Here is a 23,670-nt window from a genome sequence, read left to right on the forward strand (position 1 = left end):
ATCCTGCAAACAGTCATAAATGAACATAATTTTATGTGTGTGAGCAGTCTCCTTGGCTGGCTGCCAAACCTAATGACAACTGAAGTGTATTGTTTGTCCACTGGCCAAGATTGCTGCCGTTAGTGATAAAAGCGTAAGGAGAGTGTAAACATCTGTGTTTGAGGGGAGAATGTGACTCCTGTTTTCTAGGGGATACCAATTAGAAAGCTCAGTAAATGTTATTCTCTCAGTGGATTTCCTCTTGGGGATTATATTGATTTATTCTGAAAACACAGGTTTTTAGATTTAATGGATTTTTAATGATATTTTTCATGTTGCAAAATATTTATTTTATTTTTTTTTTTACAGCATGTAAGGCTCTTCACTTTAACAATAAAGAGGCATGTAAATAACAGAAATGTTTCTAATGTTGCTGCCATGCTATGCAACTTCTGGGCTGCTCCATAGGGATCATTTCTGGAAACTGAACTAAAATGAAGCATCACTGAGTAACGTTAGGAGCTACAAGTGGTTTTTGTCACTGGGGGGGCTGACTGCATTAAGTGGTCTGTAATTTTAAATGTCATCTTGGCAATTGAATCTGTGATCATGTAACACAATCAAATATCTGATTTGGAGAAGAATTCTCCAAATACCTGACATGGAGAAGAATTCTCTGGTCAACTAGGTGCAGGCAGTTACAAATCTAAGTGATGAAGAGGATGCATGAGCTGATTTAAGTTAAGAGATGAAAACTGTAGCAGGCAAATGTGAAAATCAGAGGGATGCATCTCTTACAGGTTCTTTGGAAGCATGGCAAATGCCAGGTTACTCCTACATCTCCTACCTTTTCCTATCAGTCATTGTGTTAAGCTAGGCAGTGCTCCTCTGCTCATACTGGGGTCACACCATGCTCCTCGTGAGAGACCAGAAGGCCGGAGCAAGTCTCCTGTGAAAACAGGCTGAGAGAGCTGGGGCTCAGTCTGGAGAAGGCCAGAGTGGATTTGTTTTACAGAAAGGCATTGTGCAAAAGCCACGCAGCAAAAATAAATCAAGCTTGTTGGTTATAACGTGTCATTCAGAGCCTGCATGCTTTGAAGGGGTGGAAAATCCCAGTGAGCTGTGCAATAGAAATGTTTTGGGTGTTCACATGCCTAGGCTGTTCAGAACTAACCAGATTCCTGCTGATGGGTATGGTGAGATTTAAAACTTGCACTTGGCTCTCTTACTTAATCTGTTTTTTGTTCAGGAGTTAATGGCTGCACTGGCTGTCATACGTTGAAGATTTTCTTTGGGCCTGAGGACTGGAAACTTCATTCTTTCCTGAATGAAATCTGACTTTCTCATGCATTCATCTTCTTCCTGCAGCTGGGTTTCTAAGAGACACAGCAAGCCTTAGGGAGCTCCCATAGAACTCTGTGAGTAAGGCTGGAGGAGACCTGCAGAGGTCTGGTCTGTCCCCAGCTTTCCTTTGTAGTCAGATGGAGCAGATCTCCCCACTCAGACTTTTGTTCTAACCTGCTCTAAGGCAGATTTGTGCTGCAGACTCTTCCCACCTGTTTTTTCTTGTAAATAGTTATTAAAGGTCAAAAGCTGCTTCTGATACCTAATCTCCCTTGCTGGTTGCTTAATTCCATCCTTTTATTCTCTTGGTCCTTTGGATATAACTAACTACTCATCACCATCCTTTTTATAATAATATTTTGCACATCAACAATATAAACCCTTCAGCTTCACTTTTTTATGATGCACCTTTTCCAACATTTTCTGGAGTGTCTTCTGTAACTCCTTGCCCTCCTGCTCTTTTCAGCCCTCTCAGACTTGTTTGCATTTCCTCCAGAGATGATGTGTAAAACTGACATCTGACTGCAGATGAGAAATGCAGTGTTTCCAGGCTCAATAAAATAGTTACCTCCCCCTGTACTATGTGCTTCAATTTGATTCAAAGCATTGTAAATCTGATTTTAATCATGATTTAAATCAGCCAACAGTAAGCCTCATTTTAACTGTTTTGCATTTGTACTTAATCATTTTGCAAAGAAAGGTTTAACCTCCTTTATTACCATTGAGATAGAGTTTTAATTAAATATAGCCTTTGCAGTTAATGTTATACTTACTTTGATTAATCACTGTGCCTGTATTTAAGCAATTATGTGGCTTGTTATATATACACTGATCCTGATTCTTCATGTGTATGTTTTAGTATGAAAATAGAAAATGTTGGCATTTCTTGTATTAGATAATTGATTTTTACTGATGGTTTGCATTGATTACAATGAACGAAACAAGAATTCTGAAATGTTCTTCCGTTAGATAAAAAATAGCACCACATAGAAGCCAGCCAATTCAGAAGAAAAAAACTCATTGAGAAATGTTTTGAAATAAAGAATTAATGCCTGAAAGGCCTATCTGTAGTCAAAACTGGTGGCTTCTAATCACTGTGGTACAAAAATTTTAGAACTAGTCCATGTCATTCTCTCCTTATTCTTAGAGTAGCAATGGAAGGAAACATTGATGTGTTTTTTTTTTTTTCCAGCTCCAAATCAGTAGCTCCTCTTTGAATGGACTAGTTGCTTACTTGAGTTGTACTGAATGAACTGAAATAAAGAAAATATTTTATCTGAACCTGGTAGGGAACTCCAGATGCCAAAGGCTGGTTTATTGCTGTAGCACAACCTGCCTAAAGGTGATCTGGGACTGATTTTGATTAATCCAGTAGTTATCTTTAAAATGTTGACAGCAAATGTACAGCTTGAATAAATTTTTGCTTTTATTTTTGTAATGATTAGAGGAGCTGTAAGTTTAAATTTATGTTGTTGTATTTTCAAAATCACTGCTGAGTATTTTCACCTTTTAAAAGGAAAATGTGCATTTTTAAAATCTGTGGTTTTACTTGTCATGTAATATTTCATTATGCAGCTTAATATAGGGTATTTTTACCTGAAATGGTTCTGTTTGTATGCCTTATATACAAGTCTGTGCTAGGACCTCATCCTGAGGCATTCATTTTCTGCTGCTCAGTGGCTATCTGATTCTCTTCTTCACTTTTGATGCTTGTTTGCTATTGTCTATGTCATGGAATGCTTTCTATGCCTGGATGAGCATAACTTTTGTACTTTGGAAAGAAGTTATGTTATCTTCCACAAAATAAAAGCTTCCTCCCAGTAGTGTTGGTTTTAATACAAGTTGTTAAAGTTTCCTATTCCATAGCATGTCTGACTTCCAGGTATTATACATAAAATTGCTGACTTTGCAGTAGTATTAATGTTATCATACCTAGGATTTGAGGTATGCAGCACAATAAAAGAGGTCAAATGGAAGGAACAGAAGTAAGCCCTGTGCTTCTGGTCTCTTCCTATAAGCTAGATATATTCAGAAGAGATGCTGAAATGGGATTCTCTGTTTAAACAGGCACTCAGGCTACACTCACATTAAGTAGTCCTCTGTGTATCTCTCCTGGAGCAGGAAGGAGGACTGCTTTTCACTAAGCAGTTACCTATATGTATACACATATATACATATATATATATGTGCAATGTATATGCGATTTCTGATAAGGCTTATAAGTAAATTAGAAAATAAAGTACAACTGAAGAGCCAAAACTAGAAGTCAGAATTCTGTGATACTGGAGATGAAGCTCAACAGCTGAGTTATTTATCTCACTGCCAGAAGACTGGGGAAAATGAAGCTGAATTGTCAAAAGTGCATCCAGGTCTCTGTATTGAAAGCACTTCCATCTAAGACAACATCAGTGACAGATGCTGCTGGGTGTTGATGTGATTGTCTGAGGTGAAATTTTTCACCTGAGGGTGTTCTGAAAAATGTGCCAATGACTGCCCCTGAAGCTGTCCTAGTCATAGTCTGAGAAGGTATATGCAAAGATACTTATCTAATAATACTGCATACCTCACTGGAAAACAACTTTCTAGTTTGGTATGGTCTGTAAAACAATGCTTTTACAATAGTTTGTTACCTACATCTTAATAGAAAAGTTTTAGTGTTATTTAGATAAGGGAACTCTAACTTCTTGCAGGCTTATCAAAAATCTCTGAACAGATACACTTAATTTATACGGACAAGTGTGGAAATAGCCTAAAACCTGTCTCTTAAATGTATCCTGTGCCATGTGCCTGCATGACATGATGAAATGACTTGTATTTTGGTAACACAGCTCTATAAACACTCAATCTCATTACTAAACCCGGAATTTTTCTCATTAATCTGTCAGTTCCTTCAGTGAAGGAAAAGAGAATACAGAGTATTTTGAACATAAAAGACTGGTCTCTTTTCTGCAAAATTTGGTGAACATGTTAATCTGAAAGTCTTGTTTATTGCTGTAATCTTCTAGGAAAATGTACTGAACTAAATATCAAGAGAAAGTAAAAAGCAGTGTTCCTCTTTGTGGTATTTAATGTGGTCCATCATATGAGCAGAGATAACATAATTATGCAATTATTGGTATATTTTCCCCTCTGGAGGCCTTATGTAGATGATTACCAGTGCACCTTTTAATGAAATTGCTACTATTTGATAAAATTACTGCCAAGACTTGAAATAATTAGAATTCGCATTGCCAAAAGTCTTATATCTCCTTCCTCAGTTGAGCCTTTTCCAAATAGGCATTAATTCAGATTGCGAAATGATTTACTGTTCTTCAGTTTTCTCATTTCTCTTCATTAAAATTACCTTTTCACTGCATTTCAGAAAACATGCTTTCAAGCCTATGTTGCTCATTACAAGGAATGTTCATTCAAAATGGAAGTTGAAAGACACTGCACCTTTTAATGTAAATGTCAGCAAAGAGAAGCGAGAAGAAAGAGCCATTAAAAGAATAGATGGGGAGCATGACAGCTGAATATGAATACACTATGCATTAATGTGCTTTTTCATTCCTTCTAATCATTCTCCATACTTATTTCATAATTTGTTTATTTATGCGTCTAACAGCTGACAAAACTAACTGTGGGAACAGCTGGTTAATAAGTAATTTTGGAAATTAGAGGGAGGAAAGAAATAATTCAGTAAGAGTAAGAATCAGTCTAAATGTATAAATCTCAATACTGACAAGTGCTGTGGCATATAGTTGCTCTTTTTTTATTTTTTGCAAATCTACTTGAGTGTGTACATACATACATATTTAGCTGTACTCTGTATTTCTCTTTGAAAAAGAAGTATCAGGTAGTTGTTGCAAGCACAGACCATTCTAGTTTTTAAAAAAACCAAAACAACCTGGCTGGTCAGTCATGCATTGGGTTTGGTTTTATTTGTTAATACAGTGCCTGTAGATTCCTTCCATGGTGGGAAGTTTAGGTATAAGAGACCATAGCACATCAATGTCATATAATGAAATTAATTAATCACCTAGTGTAGGTTGTCACACCTAGTGCTTCAAGGCAAGTGACTGGGCTACTGTAGTGCACATGATACTCCTTCAAAAAACAAACCCCAAAACAACAGAAAAAGTCCCAAAGCTGTGACTTCTCAAAAAAGGAGGATTCAGGGAGGTGCTGTACTCAGCCTTGGAAAGAAACATAGTGTTTGATCCTGCTGTAGACATTTAGTATGTGTGCTAAACCAGAATTATATTCAGCTACATGTCTGTCTTTGACAAATGGCTCTATTTGCAGAGTGAGGGATGCCTGTCAGAAAGGGCAAGCTGTTCAGCAGGCAGGAACAATAGCCTGTTTGCATGGCTGGATTTTCCTCACCCCCAGCAAGGGAAATAAAGCCAGTGGGGAAGAGGAAGGCATGTCTCTGGCAGGTGTAGTTACTTCCCTCAGCCCCTGGCCTTGAGGGAGTGTTGCACTTGCATGCATAGGGCAGCTCTCACATGGTTTTGGAGGTCTTGTGAGGAACCTGCTCTGCTAAATCTGCTTCTGAAGTACTGAAGCAAAGTGCTGTTCGCTATATCGCTAATTAGTGAGACAAGACCCCCTGCAGGAGGATCTGCTGGCTTCCACCCACAAGCCAGGGATTGTCCCAGGTGCTCATGGTTATCGTGCCTGAAGATTCTGTGCATGTTTCTCTTGGAGAGTCGGATGTACAGGGTCTATGGAGCTGGCTGGATTTGTCTTCTTGCTACCTGATACTGGCTCTTCCTGATTCACCACATCTTGTTCTGAGGGGTGCATAACCTCTCTCTCCAGGTATAGCTGGGTGTCCCCTCAGTCTCCTGAGCTCTTTTCTCTGCAAGTGCCTCTTACTTGTTCTGTGAAGTGCCCTGCCAGGGCGTGAGGTGTGTCATGAGGCAGGTCCATGTCAGTGCAACCCCAGACTGTGGAGCTGAAAGGTTACCCTGGGGCCTCACTGCAAAGGGGGGTGCTTCCCAGCCACAGCCTCTCTAGTTCCTCATGCTCATGCCTCCACAGATGATAAAGACAGCCTTTGTTCTAACCTCCTGCCACTTCCTCTCTTGGGTTTGCCATGGGTGGGAATCAGCTGGCTGGTTCCACACTTGCTCTTTGTGTGGGAGATCATCCTTTCTCCTTGATGCTGTTGGCAGATGGAGTCAGCTCGGCTGTGCCTTTGAGTGCTGTGCTGGTGAGCTCCCGCCTCCTGCTCTCCACAGTGCCCTTCCTCTGCCCCCTTCCCTTTTGGGGTGAGGGGGCAAGCAGGGCTGGGTGGGAAGACAGGGGGTTGCCCTCATGCAGCTGGGTAAAAGTCAAAGCGCTCATTAATCCTCTATGCTGGTCTTCTTCTTAGTAATACATAGCTTCCAAGAGTCCAAAACTTCAGAGTGAGCACAAGCTAGCAAGCTCTTCATTTCTGCTTGGAAAACACGGCATTGGAGAGTCTGTTGGTCAGCAGATAGCCACCGACCCTGGGAGATGGGTTAGAAACAAACCGCTTAGTTCTGCAGGGAAGAATAATCAGCCTAGACTTAAGTATGTGTCCACTGACAGATAATTTTTCAGTCTCTGAAAAGAAGTTGGGGCAGAGGAGACAATCAGCAAGGATTTGTCTTTCAGATATGCTGAGAGTCCATGACGCTCGCAGGGACAATAGCGTGGTGGGTATTATTTGGTCTATGTCTTTGAGGAAGACACTAGTGTGCGTGTTGGTGTGGATGGATTCTTTTGCTAGCCACCTTCTGTCCCACAGCCTGGCTGAAATGGGATCTCAAGTAGCTTTCAGATCAAATAATTTAAAACTGACATTTGCCATTGCTAAACTTTTCATCTAGCATAAGGGAGAGTGTCTGTTTGGTGAAGTGGAACAAAACAAGTAAGCATATGATAGCATCTCTCCTTTGAAAAATCTGTGAGATTTTATACATCAGAGTAAATTCAAGTTGTTTCAGTGCAATTAACTTGCAAGTTTGACACTTTATATTTTTCTTGGGGCATGAAATGGCAGGACAAAGAAAATGTAATTGAAAGGATCTTACATTTGTGTCCATCATAGCATATGTCAACTGTCACAGTGGCTTTAACAAATAAAAGACAGAGTTGGAAAGGTGATATTCCTCAATTAAACCTGTGTGTAACTACTCCAGAGAAGACTGAGCAGGCTTCTGGCCAGGGCCTCTGCACTTGTATAAAAGAGATGGTTTTGCTTCTGCTCTTCTTTCAGACCTGCAGGGGACTTGTGTGTCTGAAAACACATTCACTTTTTCCAGCAGTGCTGGGTATGCTGAAAGAGGATATTACTTCCCTGCAAGCCATGTCTTGCTGATATCCCTGGACCATTGCATCTACAGCAGTGCCACTACTTTAACTGATAAAGCATATCTCTTGTTTTTGCTCTCTTATGTTGTTGTAGATGAAAAGCCACGGTGAGTGAGGTCTGTGTGATAGCCCTTGAAATGAAGCCAGTGCCCAGAATGCATAGGCACTGAAAAAAAAAAATAGTCTCTCCAATTGTATCCAATTCCCACAATCTTACACAAAAGTTGTGGACATTTTGTCACTTGAAGTTTAGCTCCTCTGTGCATTTATGATAGAAAAACGTTAACTGCTTTTGAAATCATGGTCAGGATCAGGTCGTGGTCAGGTCACTGTTTTTGTTGTGCCATGTTTGTACAGATTAAATGATGATGACTATGAAGGTTATGGACAACTGCAAGGGGAAAAGGCAGAAGCTCAGAAGAGCTTGACATTCCTTTTCAATGTGTCCCAGCCCTCGGGGAGGCAGGGTGAGGGGTTTGCCCTTGCTGAGCAGCAGTGAACCTGTTGGCAGGGCGCTGCCAGTCTCGTGGGCCTGGCAGAGAGGTTGGTACTGGGTATCAGCAGGTTGTGACCGTGCTGTGAAGCCTCTGCCCTGGGAGATGTTTGACACAACTTGAAAGTGGAAGGGCGTGAGATAAGGCACAGGGTTTTTTGTTTTATTTTCCTTTGGAAGCAATCTGTTGTGTTATAGAGCTGCCACAAACTTCTCGTTCCTTTTAATGTTTAGATAAGAGTTCAAAGAGGAAGCAGCCACAGAGAGACTAACCTGTTGGCCTAAGGTTGTGCAGGAAATCTGTGGCAGAACTGAGAATAAAATACACAGTGCTTGACTCTTCATCTTATTCCATGGCAGTCCCACATCCTTCATTTGCTTGGCAGCTGGAGATGGTTTCCAGTTGCTTGCAAGCTTGATGTGGACTGGCCTCAGATGTGCTGTTCTATGCTATAGCAGTGTTATCTGAGGCTGAAAAACTCCAGCATAAACTGTATTTTTTTCCCCAGGATAGTTCACTCCTTAGCCAGAGCTTTTGTTGTTTGCACATCCCTTAATTGTTACAGGAGCATTCTGCTGTCCTTAATCACATCCCTGCAATTTGACCTGCATTTCCTATCAGTATTATCTAGAGCTGTTTGATTTTCTAATTCCTCCAGCCTGGTTTTCCAGATGTTCCTTCTGCACGCAGAATTCACAACTGCTGTACTCCTCCTCTTTCCTACCTCTCCCTCCATTTTTAATATATTCTCTTTTTCAGTTACACAGCCTTGTTCTCAAGTGATCCCAGCACTGTAGTTTGTAACTCAAGTTTGTTATATTACAAGGAGAAGTTAGGGTCGTGGAAGTGAAGCTCTTCAGCTGTAGGACTCAAATTTAGTACATCCAAAATGGAACTTGGTCTGTCCAACTCTGAGCTTACTAGTTTGTTTTAGGTTTTGTTTTGTTTTTTTTTAAACTTTAAACTTTTTTTAACTTTTTTTTAAACTTTTTAAACTTTTTTAAACTTATTTGCCATTATCAGTGTATTTTTGTTAGCATATAATTACCCCCTCTAGTTACCCTTGAGGACAACTCGAGAGGGTCATCCAGAATCCTAGTGTGGTACTCTGGCTGTGTAGTGTGTGGGGAATGTTGAATGCGTCACCGTGGGATCCACAGTCTGTGATCAATAGTGGGATCATCTGCCCCACTTTAGACCACAGACTCATGTCTTCTGTGGCAAAAGACAGGTTTTCTCTCTTCTCCTTGTCCTGAGTTGTTCCCATGGTCGGGTGGGCTTCACTGAGGTGGGGACACTCAGCTGAATATTGAAGCAGTACTCCATCTCCTTTTCAAAGGTGTAAAGAGGTGGAGAGAAGGTAGAGGCATGCCCAGGTGTGGGGTAGATAACAAAGTAAGGATGCATACCCACACCTGGAAAATTTCAGTGGGGACATAGCAGTGGGTTCCTCCATCCCATTGCTCAGAAAGTTTACAGTCCTGCTAGTGACTGGTAAAGCCATGATCCCACCTGGACTGCACACAGAGCTCGGGGAGGAGACAGCAGACACTGTGTCCTACTGGGCTGGCACTTGGAGATGCCTTACTATCTCTAGCATAGATACTGCCAACACAGCTGATTCCTGAATTATGAGTCTTGGTGTCATGGCTGTGATTACATGGTTGATGTTACTGGAGTCCCCAGGAGCAATAGTGGGCCTGGAAAGAGCCCTGTCACTCGGGTACCATACAAATGGAGCAGTCTCAGACATGAGCCTGAGAAAAGATGAGGAGAGAGCAGATGGACACATGCTATGGGGATTAGTGCACTGGATTACAAGTTGTTAGTTAAACGCTCAGATTTCTGTCAGTTAATTATTCCTCCAAAAAGAAGATACAAAGTCATTCTCATCTTTCTAAAACCATTTTAATTTTCTTTTTAAAGACAGATGATGTTTTGGTGCACAATACAAAGCAAATCTAATAGTCATTGTGTTTACAACCGGTTGTCCCTATGCTATCACAGTTTTTTGAAGAGACATAATTTTCAGAAAGCAAGAGAAAAAAACCCTTTACACTTTGGGAATCCTTATCACCAGGCATTATTCAATTTGTAAATTGTTTTGCTGAGAATTCATAGGCTGCGTAAAAGGAATCATAATAAAATAATCTCAAAATACGAGTGATTCTTCACTACATTGTGCTAGTTTCCTCATTTTATTTTTCCAGCTCTGCTATATAACGTATTTCTTGTGCCTCTGGACAGCTCAGGCTTTGCTGTGTTGTTTACTACCTTTAAAAACTTGCCAATAACTTGCTAGGTAGTCCTGTAGTAAGTGTTGCAAAAATCTGAACTCCTAACCAGAATGGATAGGATGAGACCTAGGGGAAGGAGTAGGTAAGAGTCATAAACGTTCCGTAAAAATATAAAATTATATCTTTCCAACAATAATTTTCTGTGGGATGATTTCTTATCTGTTCAGTCTTGTGAGTTTATGTAGGGGATTGATTAGTGGAACTCATGAAAAATTTCTGGTAGTGCTGGAAAAACAGACACTGGTGGACTTGTCTATTGGGTTTAGCACTGGTAAGTTTCCATCCGAGGGAGATGGGGAGAGACGAAGGGCTTCCTCCAAAACCCAGACCACGAACAAAGTAATTAGTCTCTGCAGGTGGTCTAACCATCCTTTGCTTCCTACTCTGTGGTGGATTTGTCAGGAAGAGGGGCAGTTACCTGACCTGGTCTTAATCCAGTGTATACTTTAAGAACAACTAAAGCTGTGAGATGAGTGAATTAAGTCTGGAGTGTATAACCTCATCCCAACTAATTATCCGATTGTTTTTCCTGAACGTCTGTTGTTATCTGTGTGGGTAAGAATATTCAGCCTCTGAATGGGGCTGCAGAGTGTGTTTTCTCATGCAAGCTGGGTTTTGAGACATGTTCCCCTTGGCTCAGGCATGACTGTTACACATCCAGTCCAGCTGTGCTGTGCATCAGAGGGACGTGGCAGTAACTATTTGTAGGACTACTGAGCTGGCCTTCAGAAGGGGAAGGGTTTGTTACTGCAGAACCTGTCAGCATTTACACACAACACAGTCATACGTATGGTTTGACAAATCCACAGGTAGCAGGTCCATTATGACATGAATCTTTACACTACTGCCTCTAATGGGTCCCTTTTCCTCTGTAAACTTGTTGGTGATCCCCCGCACTTGACCTTCCCACACCCCTGTGCCCTAGGGTTGGGTGCTTGGCTTTGGGAAGGAGGGGAAGCCTGGTGTCTGTCTGCAGGACTTCACAGGCCGGTTTTGTCTGGGCACTTTGGAGCCTACACTTAGCCCATGTGTCATTACTGAGTTGGGTAAATACTCAGGAGGGAAGTGGAGGGAGCAGTTCAGCAAGCCAGGCTGGCTTGGCAATTTTCTGAGGGGCAAGTAAATGAGTTGTTAGCTCTGGGCACTTGGAATGAAACCACCTCTTGCTGCAGCTGAGGCTGCTGCCGAAAGAGGGGGAGCAGAGCTTGGGCCAGCAGGCTGGTGTGCTCATCCCTGCTGCCTGCATTGTGCCAGGGCTTGGGAGCTGGGGCCAGGCCGCAGCAGCACATGGCCTTGTGCCGGTGCAGGAGGGCTGCCCTGGGAGTGATGAGGGCACACGCTGGTGTTTGCTCCATGGCAGGGTCTGTGGGACCTGCCCAGGACTGTGCTCCTTGGAGCAGTGAGCAGTGGGGACCATCCCAGTCCAGCTGTGTGTGCACCTCCCTGACAGGGCCCAAGCTGAGACCGTGCTGGCTGCAGGCATGGAGTGATGCCAGTAAAAGTTGTCCACATCTTCTGCTTTCTCAATCCTCCCTGACTCATTTGTTAAGGTAGTGCTAGGATAGCTATACCACACCACACTTCTGCTCTTTCATGCTGATCATGTAACTTGTCACTTGAACTGCCCTGTGGTCTGTGGGAAGCAAGAAGAGTAGTCTTCCAAAGAGGTCCCCATGAAGGACCTGAATGGTTGTTCAGGAGCCCTTCTCAGAGGTTTTTGCCCTCTATCTTCTCATGTGCCAGAAGTTCCTGGCTCTGATCTGATGGGTTTGAATATCAGAGGTCTTCTTGCCTCAACCCTGCTGTCAGGCACCTCTTTGCCCAGAGCAAAGGATTTTTCCAGCTTTCCTGTTTACCATGCTGGCTGGGACTTGTTCTTCTGAGACCTTGGACTTTCACCCTTCTTGTTTGAACTATTGTACCACAGCTCAGACACAAACCTGCACTTTGAGGTAGCAGATTTGAAATTAAAAGTTGGTTTTTTTCTGCTTTTTTCTGGCAATTTTTATTTCTAGGATGATTGTTTATGCATTCAATTGTGGAAGCATATATGCAGGATTAATGGACCTCATGTGGAAAATTGCTTGGTGACACTGGAAGAATGAGTGCCAGTTGAGTTTAACACTGGCAATTCTAATTCCAAGGAGGGCTCCTTTCAGACTACGAACAAACAAAATAATTAGCTTCTGCAGGTGGTCTAACCATCTTTTGCTTCCTACTCTGTGGTGGATTTGTCAGGAAGAGGGGCAGTTACCTGACCCGGTCTTAATCCAGTGTATACTTTAAGAACGACTAAAGCTGTGAGATGAGTGAATTAAGTCTGGAGTGTATAACCTCATCCCAACTAATTATCCGATTGTTTTTCCTGAACGTCTGTTGTTATCTGTGTGGGTAGGGATATTCAGCCTCTGAATGGAGCTGCAGAGTGTGTTTTTGCATACAAGTAGTATTTTCACTGGCATGACTCTCTACTACACACGGATGTCGTACACTCTTGTGCAACTCTGTGACATGAGCGAACAGCACAGTTATTGTATGCTAAGGATTACTCGTAGCACTGGAGAGCTACTCTGAAAGGGGAAGGGTTTGTTACTGCAAGATCACCTCAATATTTGCATATGTTCTTATGTTCAAGTAGGTCCGAAACAAGTGATAATTTCTCTGTATTTTGGACTGTGAACTCCATTTTTGTAGGTTCACTAAGACTTCAAAATCATGGGTATGCTAACTCAGCAACCCCCTGTTTGGCTTGCCCTAAGAGTAGAGCCAAGGAAAGTGATCCTTTCTCTGTGTAGACAGTTGGGAATTTGTTGGGAACTGTGAACTGGAGCTGCTAATTTTAAAGAGGTTTATTTTGTGAGAACGTTTAAAATGTTGTGTTAGGGCATGTTCAGTGAAAAAGAAGCTAAATGGTCAATTAGAGCAGCTTTGGTGACTGTGAGGTTGGTGCCGCAGCAAAACTAATTTGATAGCGTTGGGATGGAAACTTGAAGAAAATTGTGCATGATTTTTCTTTTTTTAATGTATGAAATGTTGAATTGTCACTTCAGGTAAAGAAACAAGCAAATGTGGAAAGCATGTACTGATGCCTTCATTAAACTGGACACTTCTAATTCAAGAGTATGAGTGGAGCATCTGAATACATGAGAGAGCAGTTATAAAAAGATAACTGTTGAGCAAGGAAACTTTAGTTCTTGGCAACATACTGAGTAAATGACAAAGAATGATTAAAAGTGCTGCCATGTAGGATCAGACTCATATGTTCTTGAATTTAATTTTTAAATAGCTTGGGTCTGTTCCCATTCAAAAGCCAAAACATTGCTGATAGTGGTGCATCTGAAACTTCAGTTTCAAAAGGTTTTTTAGAGGCCAGTTTCCACCTGCACTGGTTATTTTCTCTGTGTGCCAAAGGTCTTACAAGCAAAAATGTGTCTGTAGAATTGCACAGTGCTATTGCAGCTTAATATTTTTAAGAAATAATTAATAATTTAAAATATTAGTTGCACATCTACAGCTATAAATAACAATTTTGCTGCAGAAAAAAAGAGAGTTTTGTATTGACAGACATTCTATTTTGTGCTTTTGTTTTTCCAGGTGGTGCACTGTCCCACGTAGAGTCCTTACGGGTTGTGAATAAAGGGGATGAATTAAGGCTGACGTGCAATGAGGAGGGACCTGTGACTTGGAGTTTCCAGAACTCGGACCCATCGGCAAAAGCAAAGAGTTCCAATGAGAAAGAGTGGTACACCAAAAATGCAACAGTCAGAGACATAGGCAGATACACATGCAGAAGCGAAGGGAGTATTATCTCCTCTTACTATGTTTTTGTTAAAGGTAAATATCAATGAAGGCATTATTTTTGCTTCCCCCCCGCCATCTCCACTCCCAAAATAAAAGGATAATAAATGTCAGAGGATGGAATGAATGTGAAGTACAGCAGGAGAACACCACCTGATAGAAGAAATCTTCTTCCCTGTCCTGTAGGAAGAAACTTCATTCTCTACTTTGCTTGCAATGGCCTTTGTCAGCAGTGCAAAGCTCTGGATGAGTTCCTCTTTACATCCACATTAATTTTGTGGTGAAGTTTATCCAAGCTCCCTTTCTAGATGCTACCTAAGGGACCTTATTCTGTTGTATGTGTCAGTTATGCAGTGAAGAAGCAAGAAATATGTAGAAATGTCTTTTTAATTCTATGCCATCCATCAGTATGGAGTCATATAAAGTTTGGTACTGAGGTTTTAATTTACTGAGGCAGTCAGCCTAAAGGATTTGGTCTTTTGAGACTGTGCTTCCAGGCCTAAGCCAGCAAACAGCGATGATTCCTCTGCCTTCAGCTTCTGATCTACCTTGTGACTGATCAGAAATGTCTCAGACAGGGAAAAAAGTGCTTCTGCTCTGACACGTTTCTCAATCCTTTATTACTCTTGTTTGTGCAGTGTTTTCTTCACATTTCTTCTCTCCTGATGTATATCTATATCAGCTGCCCCAAGCTCACAGTTTACCATGCCTGTCATTCCATTTACTTTCTGAGGAAAACAGTTATTTTGCTTGTCCTTCACATAGCTCTGGTGGTCTTCCTAACCTGCTGATGGAAAAAGGTCCTACAGCATCCACTTTCTTGAAGACAGCATTCCTTGACCAACAGGGGTTGTCTCAAAGAGCCCCCTCTGAACCCTTCTAGTCCTTTGAGAATTACTGCAAGGTTGTTCTCCAAGACAGGGATAGAAGCACAGAGAATCACACCACAGTGAAGCTTATTTTCTTCAAGGAAGATATCTGGCATAGCGGCCACTCAGTTTAGAGTGCTCCTTTAACTGCTCCTGAGTTCTCCAAATAGCCATGCAGCTACCGTGGTTAAGTTTTCTTGACTTTGTTTTCCTCTGAGACTATGACTAAGGGAAATCTGACATGTATTTTACCTATATGTGGGAAACAATCTTGACTTTACCTACCATGATTTTTTTCCTGAAGGTCACAGTAATTATCCCAGACAGCTATGATCATAGAGATGTTTTCACCTTCCATTACATGAGTGGCTCCTTCACCTCAGGATAGCAGGCAGCTCTCCTTATCATCCTTACCAAAGCATCAGGGAAATTCTATGGCCCTCATGCAACTCATTATTATTTTTTTTTGTCTCAGTTGTTAAAAACATGCCACCTTAACTTTGACAAGTTCTTGTCAGTGAAATAAGTATGGTTGTGAAGTTGACCATCATTTTGCATCAGGTATGGTTTAATGACATCTTACATCACCTGTAAGATGCTGCCATATACTCTGCTGTTTGTGGGTTGCCACAAACACCCCATGATACTTTCCTGCTTGTAAAGGTGGGAGTGAAGAGACAGCAGGACCAAGAACCTCGATCCCGCATAGTGACACTTAAAATGGTGGCATCTGTTAATATCTTATGTTCTTCTGAACCTAGTAAATCCAAATTTCTTCTGTTTCTGTGACCAAGAATGACACAGTGTTGACTGATTGAGGATGTGTACCTGCTTCACCCTTCTGTTTTGGCAGAAAGTATCTGTGTTGTATCTACAAAAGCATTTTTTTCCTGATCCATGCAAGCTGAGTTCAGACTCCTGCATAAGAGGGAAAAATCTCTTGATTTGAATCTCAAGTCTTTTCAGATGGAAACACTGATAAGCACTACCATCCATATCTTGTGTTGAAAACCTGTGGTATGCCCTGAAGGCAAGTGCAACCCAAGATGTCCATGGGGTAGAAGGCCATGAAGGGAAGAACATGACCATGAGCAGCCTTGTTTGTATCTGGATTCTCTATAGGAAGTCCTTTCATATCTTCTCACTGTGCTGTTCTGTTCCAGATGGGGATTGAAGATGCAAGGGGAGCACCTCAGCAGTTCTGCTTGCTCCAGTCAAGGCCTTCTGTGCAATTTCAGCTGTTAGTGAAACAGGTCTTTGTTGCTGCTATTTTCAAAATTTTTTTTTTTTTTTTGTAGTTGAGGGGAGCCATGCTTTCTGCCTAATGAAGATATCTTGGTTCTGTCCGTACTGGAGCAAGAGGGACTGAGTAGAAAGCAATCAGTTATATTTATTAGCAGGGACATTTAGAATAGCACTTGTAATCCATTTCTTCCCGCTCGAAGTGACAGCTAGTCATAGTATTTCTTTTAAGATCTCTATGTGCAAAATGTCACATTTAGGTTCTGTTCAGAAATTATTTACTTTTTTTTTGTTTCTTAGTAGTCTCCATCCTCTAATTCTAGACTGAAGCTTCAAAACCTGTAGTTTGTGGGGGCTTCTTGGGTGGTAATATCAAATTCAGCTAAAGCTACACCCTCACTCTAAGCTAGAAACCAGCCAGTAACTTCTCTGTTCAGTGATGAAGAACCCCTGATGTAGCAAATTGCTTACATAAACATCCAAGGCTTCATTTTCAGCCTGGTACTTCTTGTCTTAAACCAAATGCACATTGTCCATCATCTTAAAGAAATTCTCTCAGTCTTCCTTGGTAAGCCATGGTTTGTTGATCTCTAATCATTCAAGTTGTAAGCATGTTTGCAAAAAAGAAAGAAAACTTTTCTCTCAGTTTTTGTTTTTTCTTATTCATTCTACTCTGTAGAGAGGGCAGATGGAATCTGAAATAAACTTTTACAGAGTGTTTGTTATCACACATTCCTTTATTTTTGTGTTTGCCAGTTTCTTAGCATTTCAAGGTCATGACATATCATGGGTTTCAACTTTGCTTGTAGAAGTGTTTAAAGTACTATAAGTTTGTGTGCTGTAAGGTTGGCTGAGATGAAATGCTATAGGAAAGTTACCTTATGAAAGATTGCATGATGATTTTTCAATCATATGTGCTGTTTGTATGCCCAGTTTTTCTTCTAAGGAGGCTAAAAATAATCTCTGCTTTCAGGGGGCGGAGAGAAAGAGAGAAGTTGTTTGCTGCTTCCTCTGGTAGCAATGTGTGTTCATTTAGATTATATATTTTACAGAAGTGAAAACCATAATTTAGGTGCTTTTCAACTTCCATTTGCTCATAAATTTCTTTCAAATCCTCCTGTGGGCATGGAACCTTACAGCCCTGCCACTAGCTAAAAGCAAATTACTTCTAGTGGTCTGTGGAAATCTGTTTACTGTTGTGGGGATATTTTGGACCTAAACAAGGCAAAAAATGCCCTCCATCTCCAAATAAAAAAGCAGTAAGTTTATTTTTAGTGCACATGATTCTTCAGTGTATCTGACATTGAATGCTACAGCACGTCTTCTGCTGTGCTGCTCTTTTAGGACAAAATTTAATGTCTCTTGGTAAACATGAATTGGGCAACACTCAATTTCACTGGCTGAAAGTAAAACTTCCTTTGAGAAGTGCCCAGTTGTAGAGTTAGGGTAATCAGAAGTTCCCATGCCAGTTTGTCTGACAGATCTTTGCGTTTCTTCGCAGATCCAAATGTGCTCTTCCTTGTTGATTCTCTGATCTATGGAAAAGAAGACAGTGACATCCTGCTGGTGTGCCCACTAACAGATCCAAATGTTACGAATTTCACACTGAAAAGATGTGATGGGAAACGTCTCCCCAGAAATATGACGTTCATTCCCAATCCCCAGAAAGGCATTGTTATAAAGAACGTACAGAGGTCATTCAAGGGCTGCTACCAGTGCTTGGCCAAGCACAATGGAGTCGAGAAGATATCAGAGAAGATTTTCCTGAATGTGAGACCAGGTAACACTGGATTTTTGCCTTCTTGTAGAGAACCTCATTCCCAGGAGGTGTAGAGAAGGGCTGTGAAACCTCATTGCTGTCCAAAGGAAAGTGGTGAGCTTAGAAAGCTTGTTTTGGGCAAGTCGTGTCAGGGTACAGACTGATCTTGTGGCACTTAGCTTGTGGCTGTGCTCAGAAGGTTTGGCCATGATGAGTTTTATTTTCTGTACCTGGTGATTTCCAGGCATTTTTTTCATCATTATAAGAAATGTGGGTTATGCTGTTAAATTCTGAGGACAAACCAGCACCCTGAGGTTTGTACAGGTTTGTGCAGGTAAAATTATTTTGGTGCCTGACTCCTATGTCAGTAGTGACAGTAGAAGGAGCCGATAGATGGCGTTGAAGAAGAGGGATTTGGTGGAGAGGCAGAGCTTGTGGAAGGAGAAGGTCTTTGCTTTCATATTATTGAGTGAAGATGGTCACAACAGCAGCTGTGTGCACAGACGATGATGAGGAATGCATTGTGGCTGAACTGCTACATGCAGCACTACACTTGGCAAACTTGCTGGTGATCCCCTGCACTTGACCTTCCCACACCCCTGTGCCCTAGGGTTGGGTGCTTGGCTTTGGGAAGGAGGGGAAGCCTGGTGTCTGTCTGCAGGACTTCACAGGCCGGTTTTGTCTGGGCACTTTGGAGCCTACACTTAGCCCATGTGTCATTACTGAGTTGGGTAAATACCCAGGAGGGAAGTGGAGGGAGCAGTTCAGCAAGCCAGGCTGGCTTGGCAATTTTCTGAGGGGCAAGTAAATGAGTTGTTAGCTCTGGACACTTGGAATGAAGCCACCTCTTGCTGCAGCTGAGGCTGCTGCCGAAAGAGGGGGAGCAGAGCTTGGGCCAGCAGGCTGGTGTGCTCATCCCTGCTGCCTGCATTGTGCCAGGGCTTGGGAGCTGGGGCCAGGCCACAGCAGCACATGGCCTTGTGCCGGTGCAGGAGGGCTGCCCTGGGAGTGATGAGGGCACACGCTGGTGTTTGCTCCATGGCAGGGTCTGTGGGACCTGCCCATTCTCCTTGGAGGTCAGGCAAGAGGCTGAGGAGTGAGGACTATCTCAAGTGTGGAGTTTGCTGTGGCAAGTTTAAGACTTTTTTCCTGATGATCTGTAAATTCGGGATTGTCACTCTTAGTATTGTGATTACTGTGCTGTAGTGTTCAGTCCTTACTGAGTTCATCAGGTAAAACTCCTTGGCTCAGTGTTTAAATGGGTTGGAGACCCTTTGGTGGGTAATGTTTTTGTAGTTATGTCCGTGCAACAGGGAGCTATGCAGGAGTACTCAGACACACAACAGCTATGATAGCATTGGGAGCGTTTATGTACAGCCCTTGTCAAAACAATGAGGGGCTTTACGGACTTAGGGCTCTTTTTTGGATGTCCAGAGATGTTTCTGGCAGATGAGAACACAGAATGTCTTCTGCACTGGCATCCTCCTGTCATTTGGGTACTGCAGAATGCTGAGGGGGATTTTTGTGTGAGCCTTTATGTGTGAAGAGAGCAAACATGTTTCTGTGTTCTCTTCTGTAGCTCCTTACAGCAACATGAGGAAAACATTGTTAATGTACAAATGTCTGAGAAGCACGGGGCTTTCCTAAGTTTTGTACAATTTACCTAAGAAAACTACAAAAGTTGTGTCAGAAGCAGAATCTGGAAGACCTTATCTGATGCATGCTGCATTCAGAGTTTGTCTTCCTGTGTAAAAGCCCTAGTGGGAAGTTAACTGGAGTATAATAAAAGAGGAAAATTTGAAGAAAGGATGAAGAAAGAAGAAAAACAAACCACAAAGGGAACAGAGGAAGAGCTGAAGAGCTTTGCAGAGGCAGGAGACACACAGTCCTCAGATATACCTGACTGTTGACAAGAGACATCATGAAGCAGAGCAGGGTACAGCTACCCCATGTCTGCATGTCACCACCTGCTTCTTGGGTGACAAACTGAGCCATCACTGCAAGAGGTCATGGTGCTTTTAGGCACAGGCATGCAGAAGTCCTTGAGCTGTACCTCTCCTTCCTGGGCAGTCCATCAGGAGCTTTTCAAGGACCTGTCAGACAGTACTTTCTGTTGACTGTAATATTTTGTAATTAAAATCTGTAGTTATTGCTGGGCTTCTGTTCTTCAGTGACTGATCCTCACCATGTTTTCAGTTCCAGAGTGCTACTTTTTAATCACTGTTACAAAATGAATCATCTTATTGATGGTTCAACGCCATTCGGGTTTCTTTATGCAAGTTGCTATGCTCTAACAACTATTATCAAGTGTAATTTGAAGTGAGGTTGAAGCAGAAATGTGCTTGTTGTAAAGGAACAACCGTGTAATATGTTAAAAAATTTGAATACATCTTAGAGCCTCGATTTTATTGGAAAGTTAATTAATGACTGTTGATTTTTATCCCCCCCGGAAGAGCTGAGACTAATGAAAAGTAATAAACTTCTAAATTGTTTTCCAGTTCACAAAACTCTTCCTGTCATCACCTTATCAAAAAGCTATGAGCTTCTCAAAGAAGGAGAAGAATTTGAAGTTACATGCATAATCACGGATGTGGATAGCAGTGTACAAGCTAGTTGGGCTTCTCACAAGAGTGGGGTAAGTTCCTTTAATTGTATCATGTGTATCAGCACAGTACACAGACTCTCTGTAGACATTCTCATGCTTGTCTTGGGTACCTGATGTTGTGTTGATTTGGATTTGTTGCATTTACAAAGATTCAGTATCCCACAGACTGGTGAGAGGGCAACAACTGTCCTGTGCCCATGAGGATGGCTGGGAGGAAAAGCATCTGCATGGGCTTCTCTTCCCAAAAAGAAGTTAAAGTTCGGCTCTTCAATGTGAAGTTTAGGTGACCTCTGTTGGGCTTCCTAAATATGGAAGCGTGGAGTGCCTACACATCACATTGCAATCAATGGGAGCTGCAAATATCAACACATGGACTGCAAATTACATATTCTAGTTGTTATCATTAACAGTAAAATACCTTCTAATTAGCATGGGGTTGTGTGTGACAGGAATAGTAGTAAGCATTCGCAGGAATGATTAATTCATTTAAATTGCATGGTGTGCCTCACTAACTGGAAAAGCTCTGAAAAATGAACCAGTGAACTGGCTTCTGTCTGCCAGTGATAGATGAAGTTAGTGACTGGCATCACCAAATTAAATTGTCGAGAGGCTCCAGGAGTTTGATACAGGCAGCACAGATATTCTGCAGAAAGGGGCAGAGAGATCCCCTTCCCTGGTGAGCCACTGTGCTGTCAGCTCTGTTTTTGAAAGGAGTAGCAGACATTGGGCTGTTTTTGAGAATGCTTCTTGATCTTCTAAGTATACCCTGAAATTTAAATTAATTAAAAGCTCTTGTGAAGACGTTTTAGTAACTCTACCATATACTCTCCCATGCTAATTGTCTGATCTTTTACAGCTAATGGTAGTGACCAGAATACATAATTCTCAGCCCATGTAAACGGAAGAAAAGACTCCTGTGATATTTGGATAAATCACATCTCCTCGGGCACCTAACAAGCAGGAGTCCTGTTCCCTGGGGCTGGGCATGCTGTGTTTAGCTAATCCACCAGCTCTGGCAAAGCTGTTCTTGCTAAGTGCTCACTGCTCCAGAAATCCCACCCTGCAGCTCTAAACGTGTTGAAGGTCCAAGTGACGTGAAGGTGGCTTGGGACATGCAGAGCTGCTTTTGTTCCTGTGCAGGACCTTCATCTGAGAATTTAATTTCTTGTCTCATTCCCCTTCCTTTCCTGTGTTACAGATTGATGAAATTGAGGCCTTCCCTTCATTTTTTTTGTGCTTTATAACTTTTTTATTTAATGTGTAAAAGCCACAAAGACAGCATTTTCCCAATAAGCTTGACTTTTCTGTCCTTTCTGGTAAATAGTAGGAGCTGATGTCTTTGAAATAATGACTATCAAAATAAATTTTGTATTGAAAGAGAACACATATCATATTTAAGTAGATGCAGAATTACATTTTGTCCTGAATAGATGAAAGAAAAAAAACCAAAATGCTTTTTCCATGTATGACTGAAGTTACCACTTGGGAAAATTAGGAGACTGGCTATTAGCAAGCACATCCGTAGTAAATATACTTCTCTTGTGACTATTGTAAGTCAGAAGGAATCAAAATTGCATTGAGAAGCTTTAATTTGCCTAGAAGCTCTTGGAACACCCAAGAATTGCAATAATTCAGTTAGAAAATCATAACAAGTCCAGGTCTGCCTTTGGTTTAATCAGTGCAAATTTTATCATTCTTTCCAACCATACCGAACGTTCTCACAGAGACTAAATCAACATCTCAAAGCATTTATTTTTTCTATGCATATGTATGGAATCATGACATATTTAAGAGAATGAAGTTTTCAGATTCCTTTAATAAATCTGGATTGCTATGGACCAAGAATCAGAGTGGGTACCAGAGGGAGGATGCTGTGTATGGCCTGCTGCCAGCAGGGCTCTCTGCAGCATGCCTGCCATCAGGAGATGCACTGGCCTTGGAACATAGAGCAACACTTTTAAAATGAAGCCCCAGGACCTTAAATTCTCTCTAGTAATTTGCTGGGAAGCATTGCAACCATTAGAGAGTTGGTGAACTTCAGGCACCATTTGAGAGGTGAACCACACTTCTGAGATGCAATGACTTCATACCAGAGCGCCAGCTTCTGAGCATTAGGAAAGTCAGGACGCAGTGGTCATTTTGCATCAAGCCCTACAGTTAGAAGTGCTGTTTGTGGAAATAAAACCTTCAGCTGGTTACTCACCCTCTCACCAATACTCACCTTAGTACTGGAAACCTAGACTGAATGAGCTAGGTCTGACCTTGAGCACAACAGCCTTGCCATCAGGTAGTGGGAACATTTGAAGAAGCTAGGGGTCTAGTTCTTTGGCCTGGGCTGGTCTCCTCCATTTGGCTCTCTTGGGGCAGGTGAGCACAGCCCCAAATTCACCCCACCCCCACCCCACATCCTTACACATTCTTGACTTAGAAGAGATCTTGAGGAGTAAAAAGAAAAGAGGAAGGGGAGTGGATAGGACTTAGGAGAGGACATTATCTCCCAAAGGCAGCTGATCACACACTTGTTTTGCATGGAGAGATTCTAGTGACAGGTTTGTCGTGCTGGCTTACTATTCCGGTTTAAAGTTATGAATATTAATACAGCAAAGTTATAATTACTTCTATTTTTAATTTATCTAGGAAAGATGATGCATACAGTGTTTTAGATGTTAATTGTTTTTTACCGACAGATTGTTACAAGCAAAAGCAGAAATTTGGGTGATTATGGATACGAAAGGAAATTAACATTGAACATCCGTTCAGTGGGAGTTAATGATTCTGGAGAATTCACATGCCAAGCAGAAAACCCTTTTGGAAGAACCAATGCCACAGTAACCTTGAAAGCTCTAGGTAAATACTTCTTGTGGAATTCTTAACATTTCTAAGAGCAGGAGATGAAAAGTGAGAACACTGGGGAGTCTTCCCTTCCTTCTCTCTCCTTTTTCCCAAACCTCAGCAAGTA

General features: G+C 41.8%; 1 protein-coding gene across 1 annotated transcript in view; it reads left to right on the forward strand.

The window, feature by feature from the left end:
* The window catches only part of KIT (KIT proto-oncogene, receptor tyrosine kinase), a 54,995-nt gene that overhangs the window by 4,209 nt on the left and 27,116 nt on the right, over nucleotides 1–23,670 (forward strand). The window contains exons 2-5 of the mRNA XM_014263242.2: nucleotides 14,033–14,272; nucleotides 17,849–18,127; nucleotides 20,605–20,741; nucleotides 23,399–23,558. Coding sequence (XP_014118717.2) covers nucleotides 14,033–14,272; nucleotides 17,849–18,127; nucleotides 20,605–20,741; nucleotides 23,399–23,558 — 816 coding nt within the window. The remainder of the gene's footprint in view (nucleotides 1–14,032; nucleotides 14,273–17,848; nucleotides 18,128–20,604; nucleotides 20,742–23,398; nucleotides 23,559–23,670) is intronic.

This window comes from Pseudopodoces humilis, chromosome 6 (genome assembly GCF_049639895.1).
Source record: "Pseudopodoces humilis isolate 2021_Gansu_Grassland_sample_001 chromosome 6, ASM4963989v1, whole genome shotgun sequence".
In the NCBI taxonomy this organism is placed as follows: Eukaryota; Metazoa; Chordata; class Aves; order Passeriformes; family Paridae; genus Pseudopodoces; species Pseudopodoces humilis.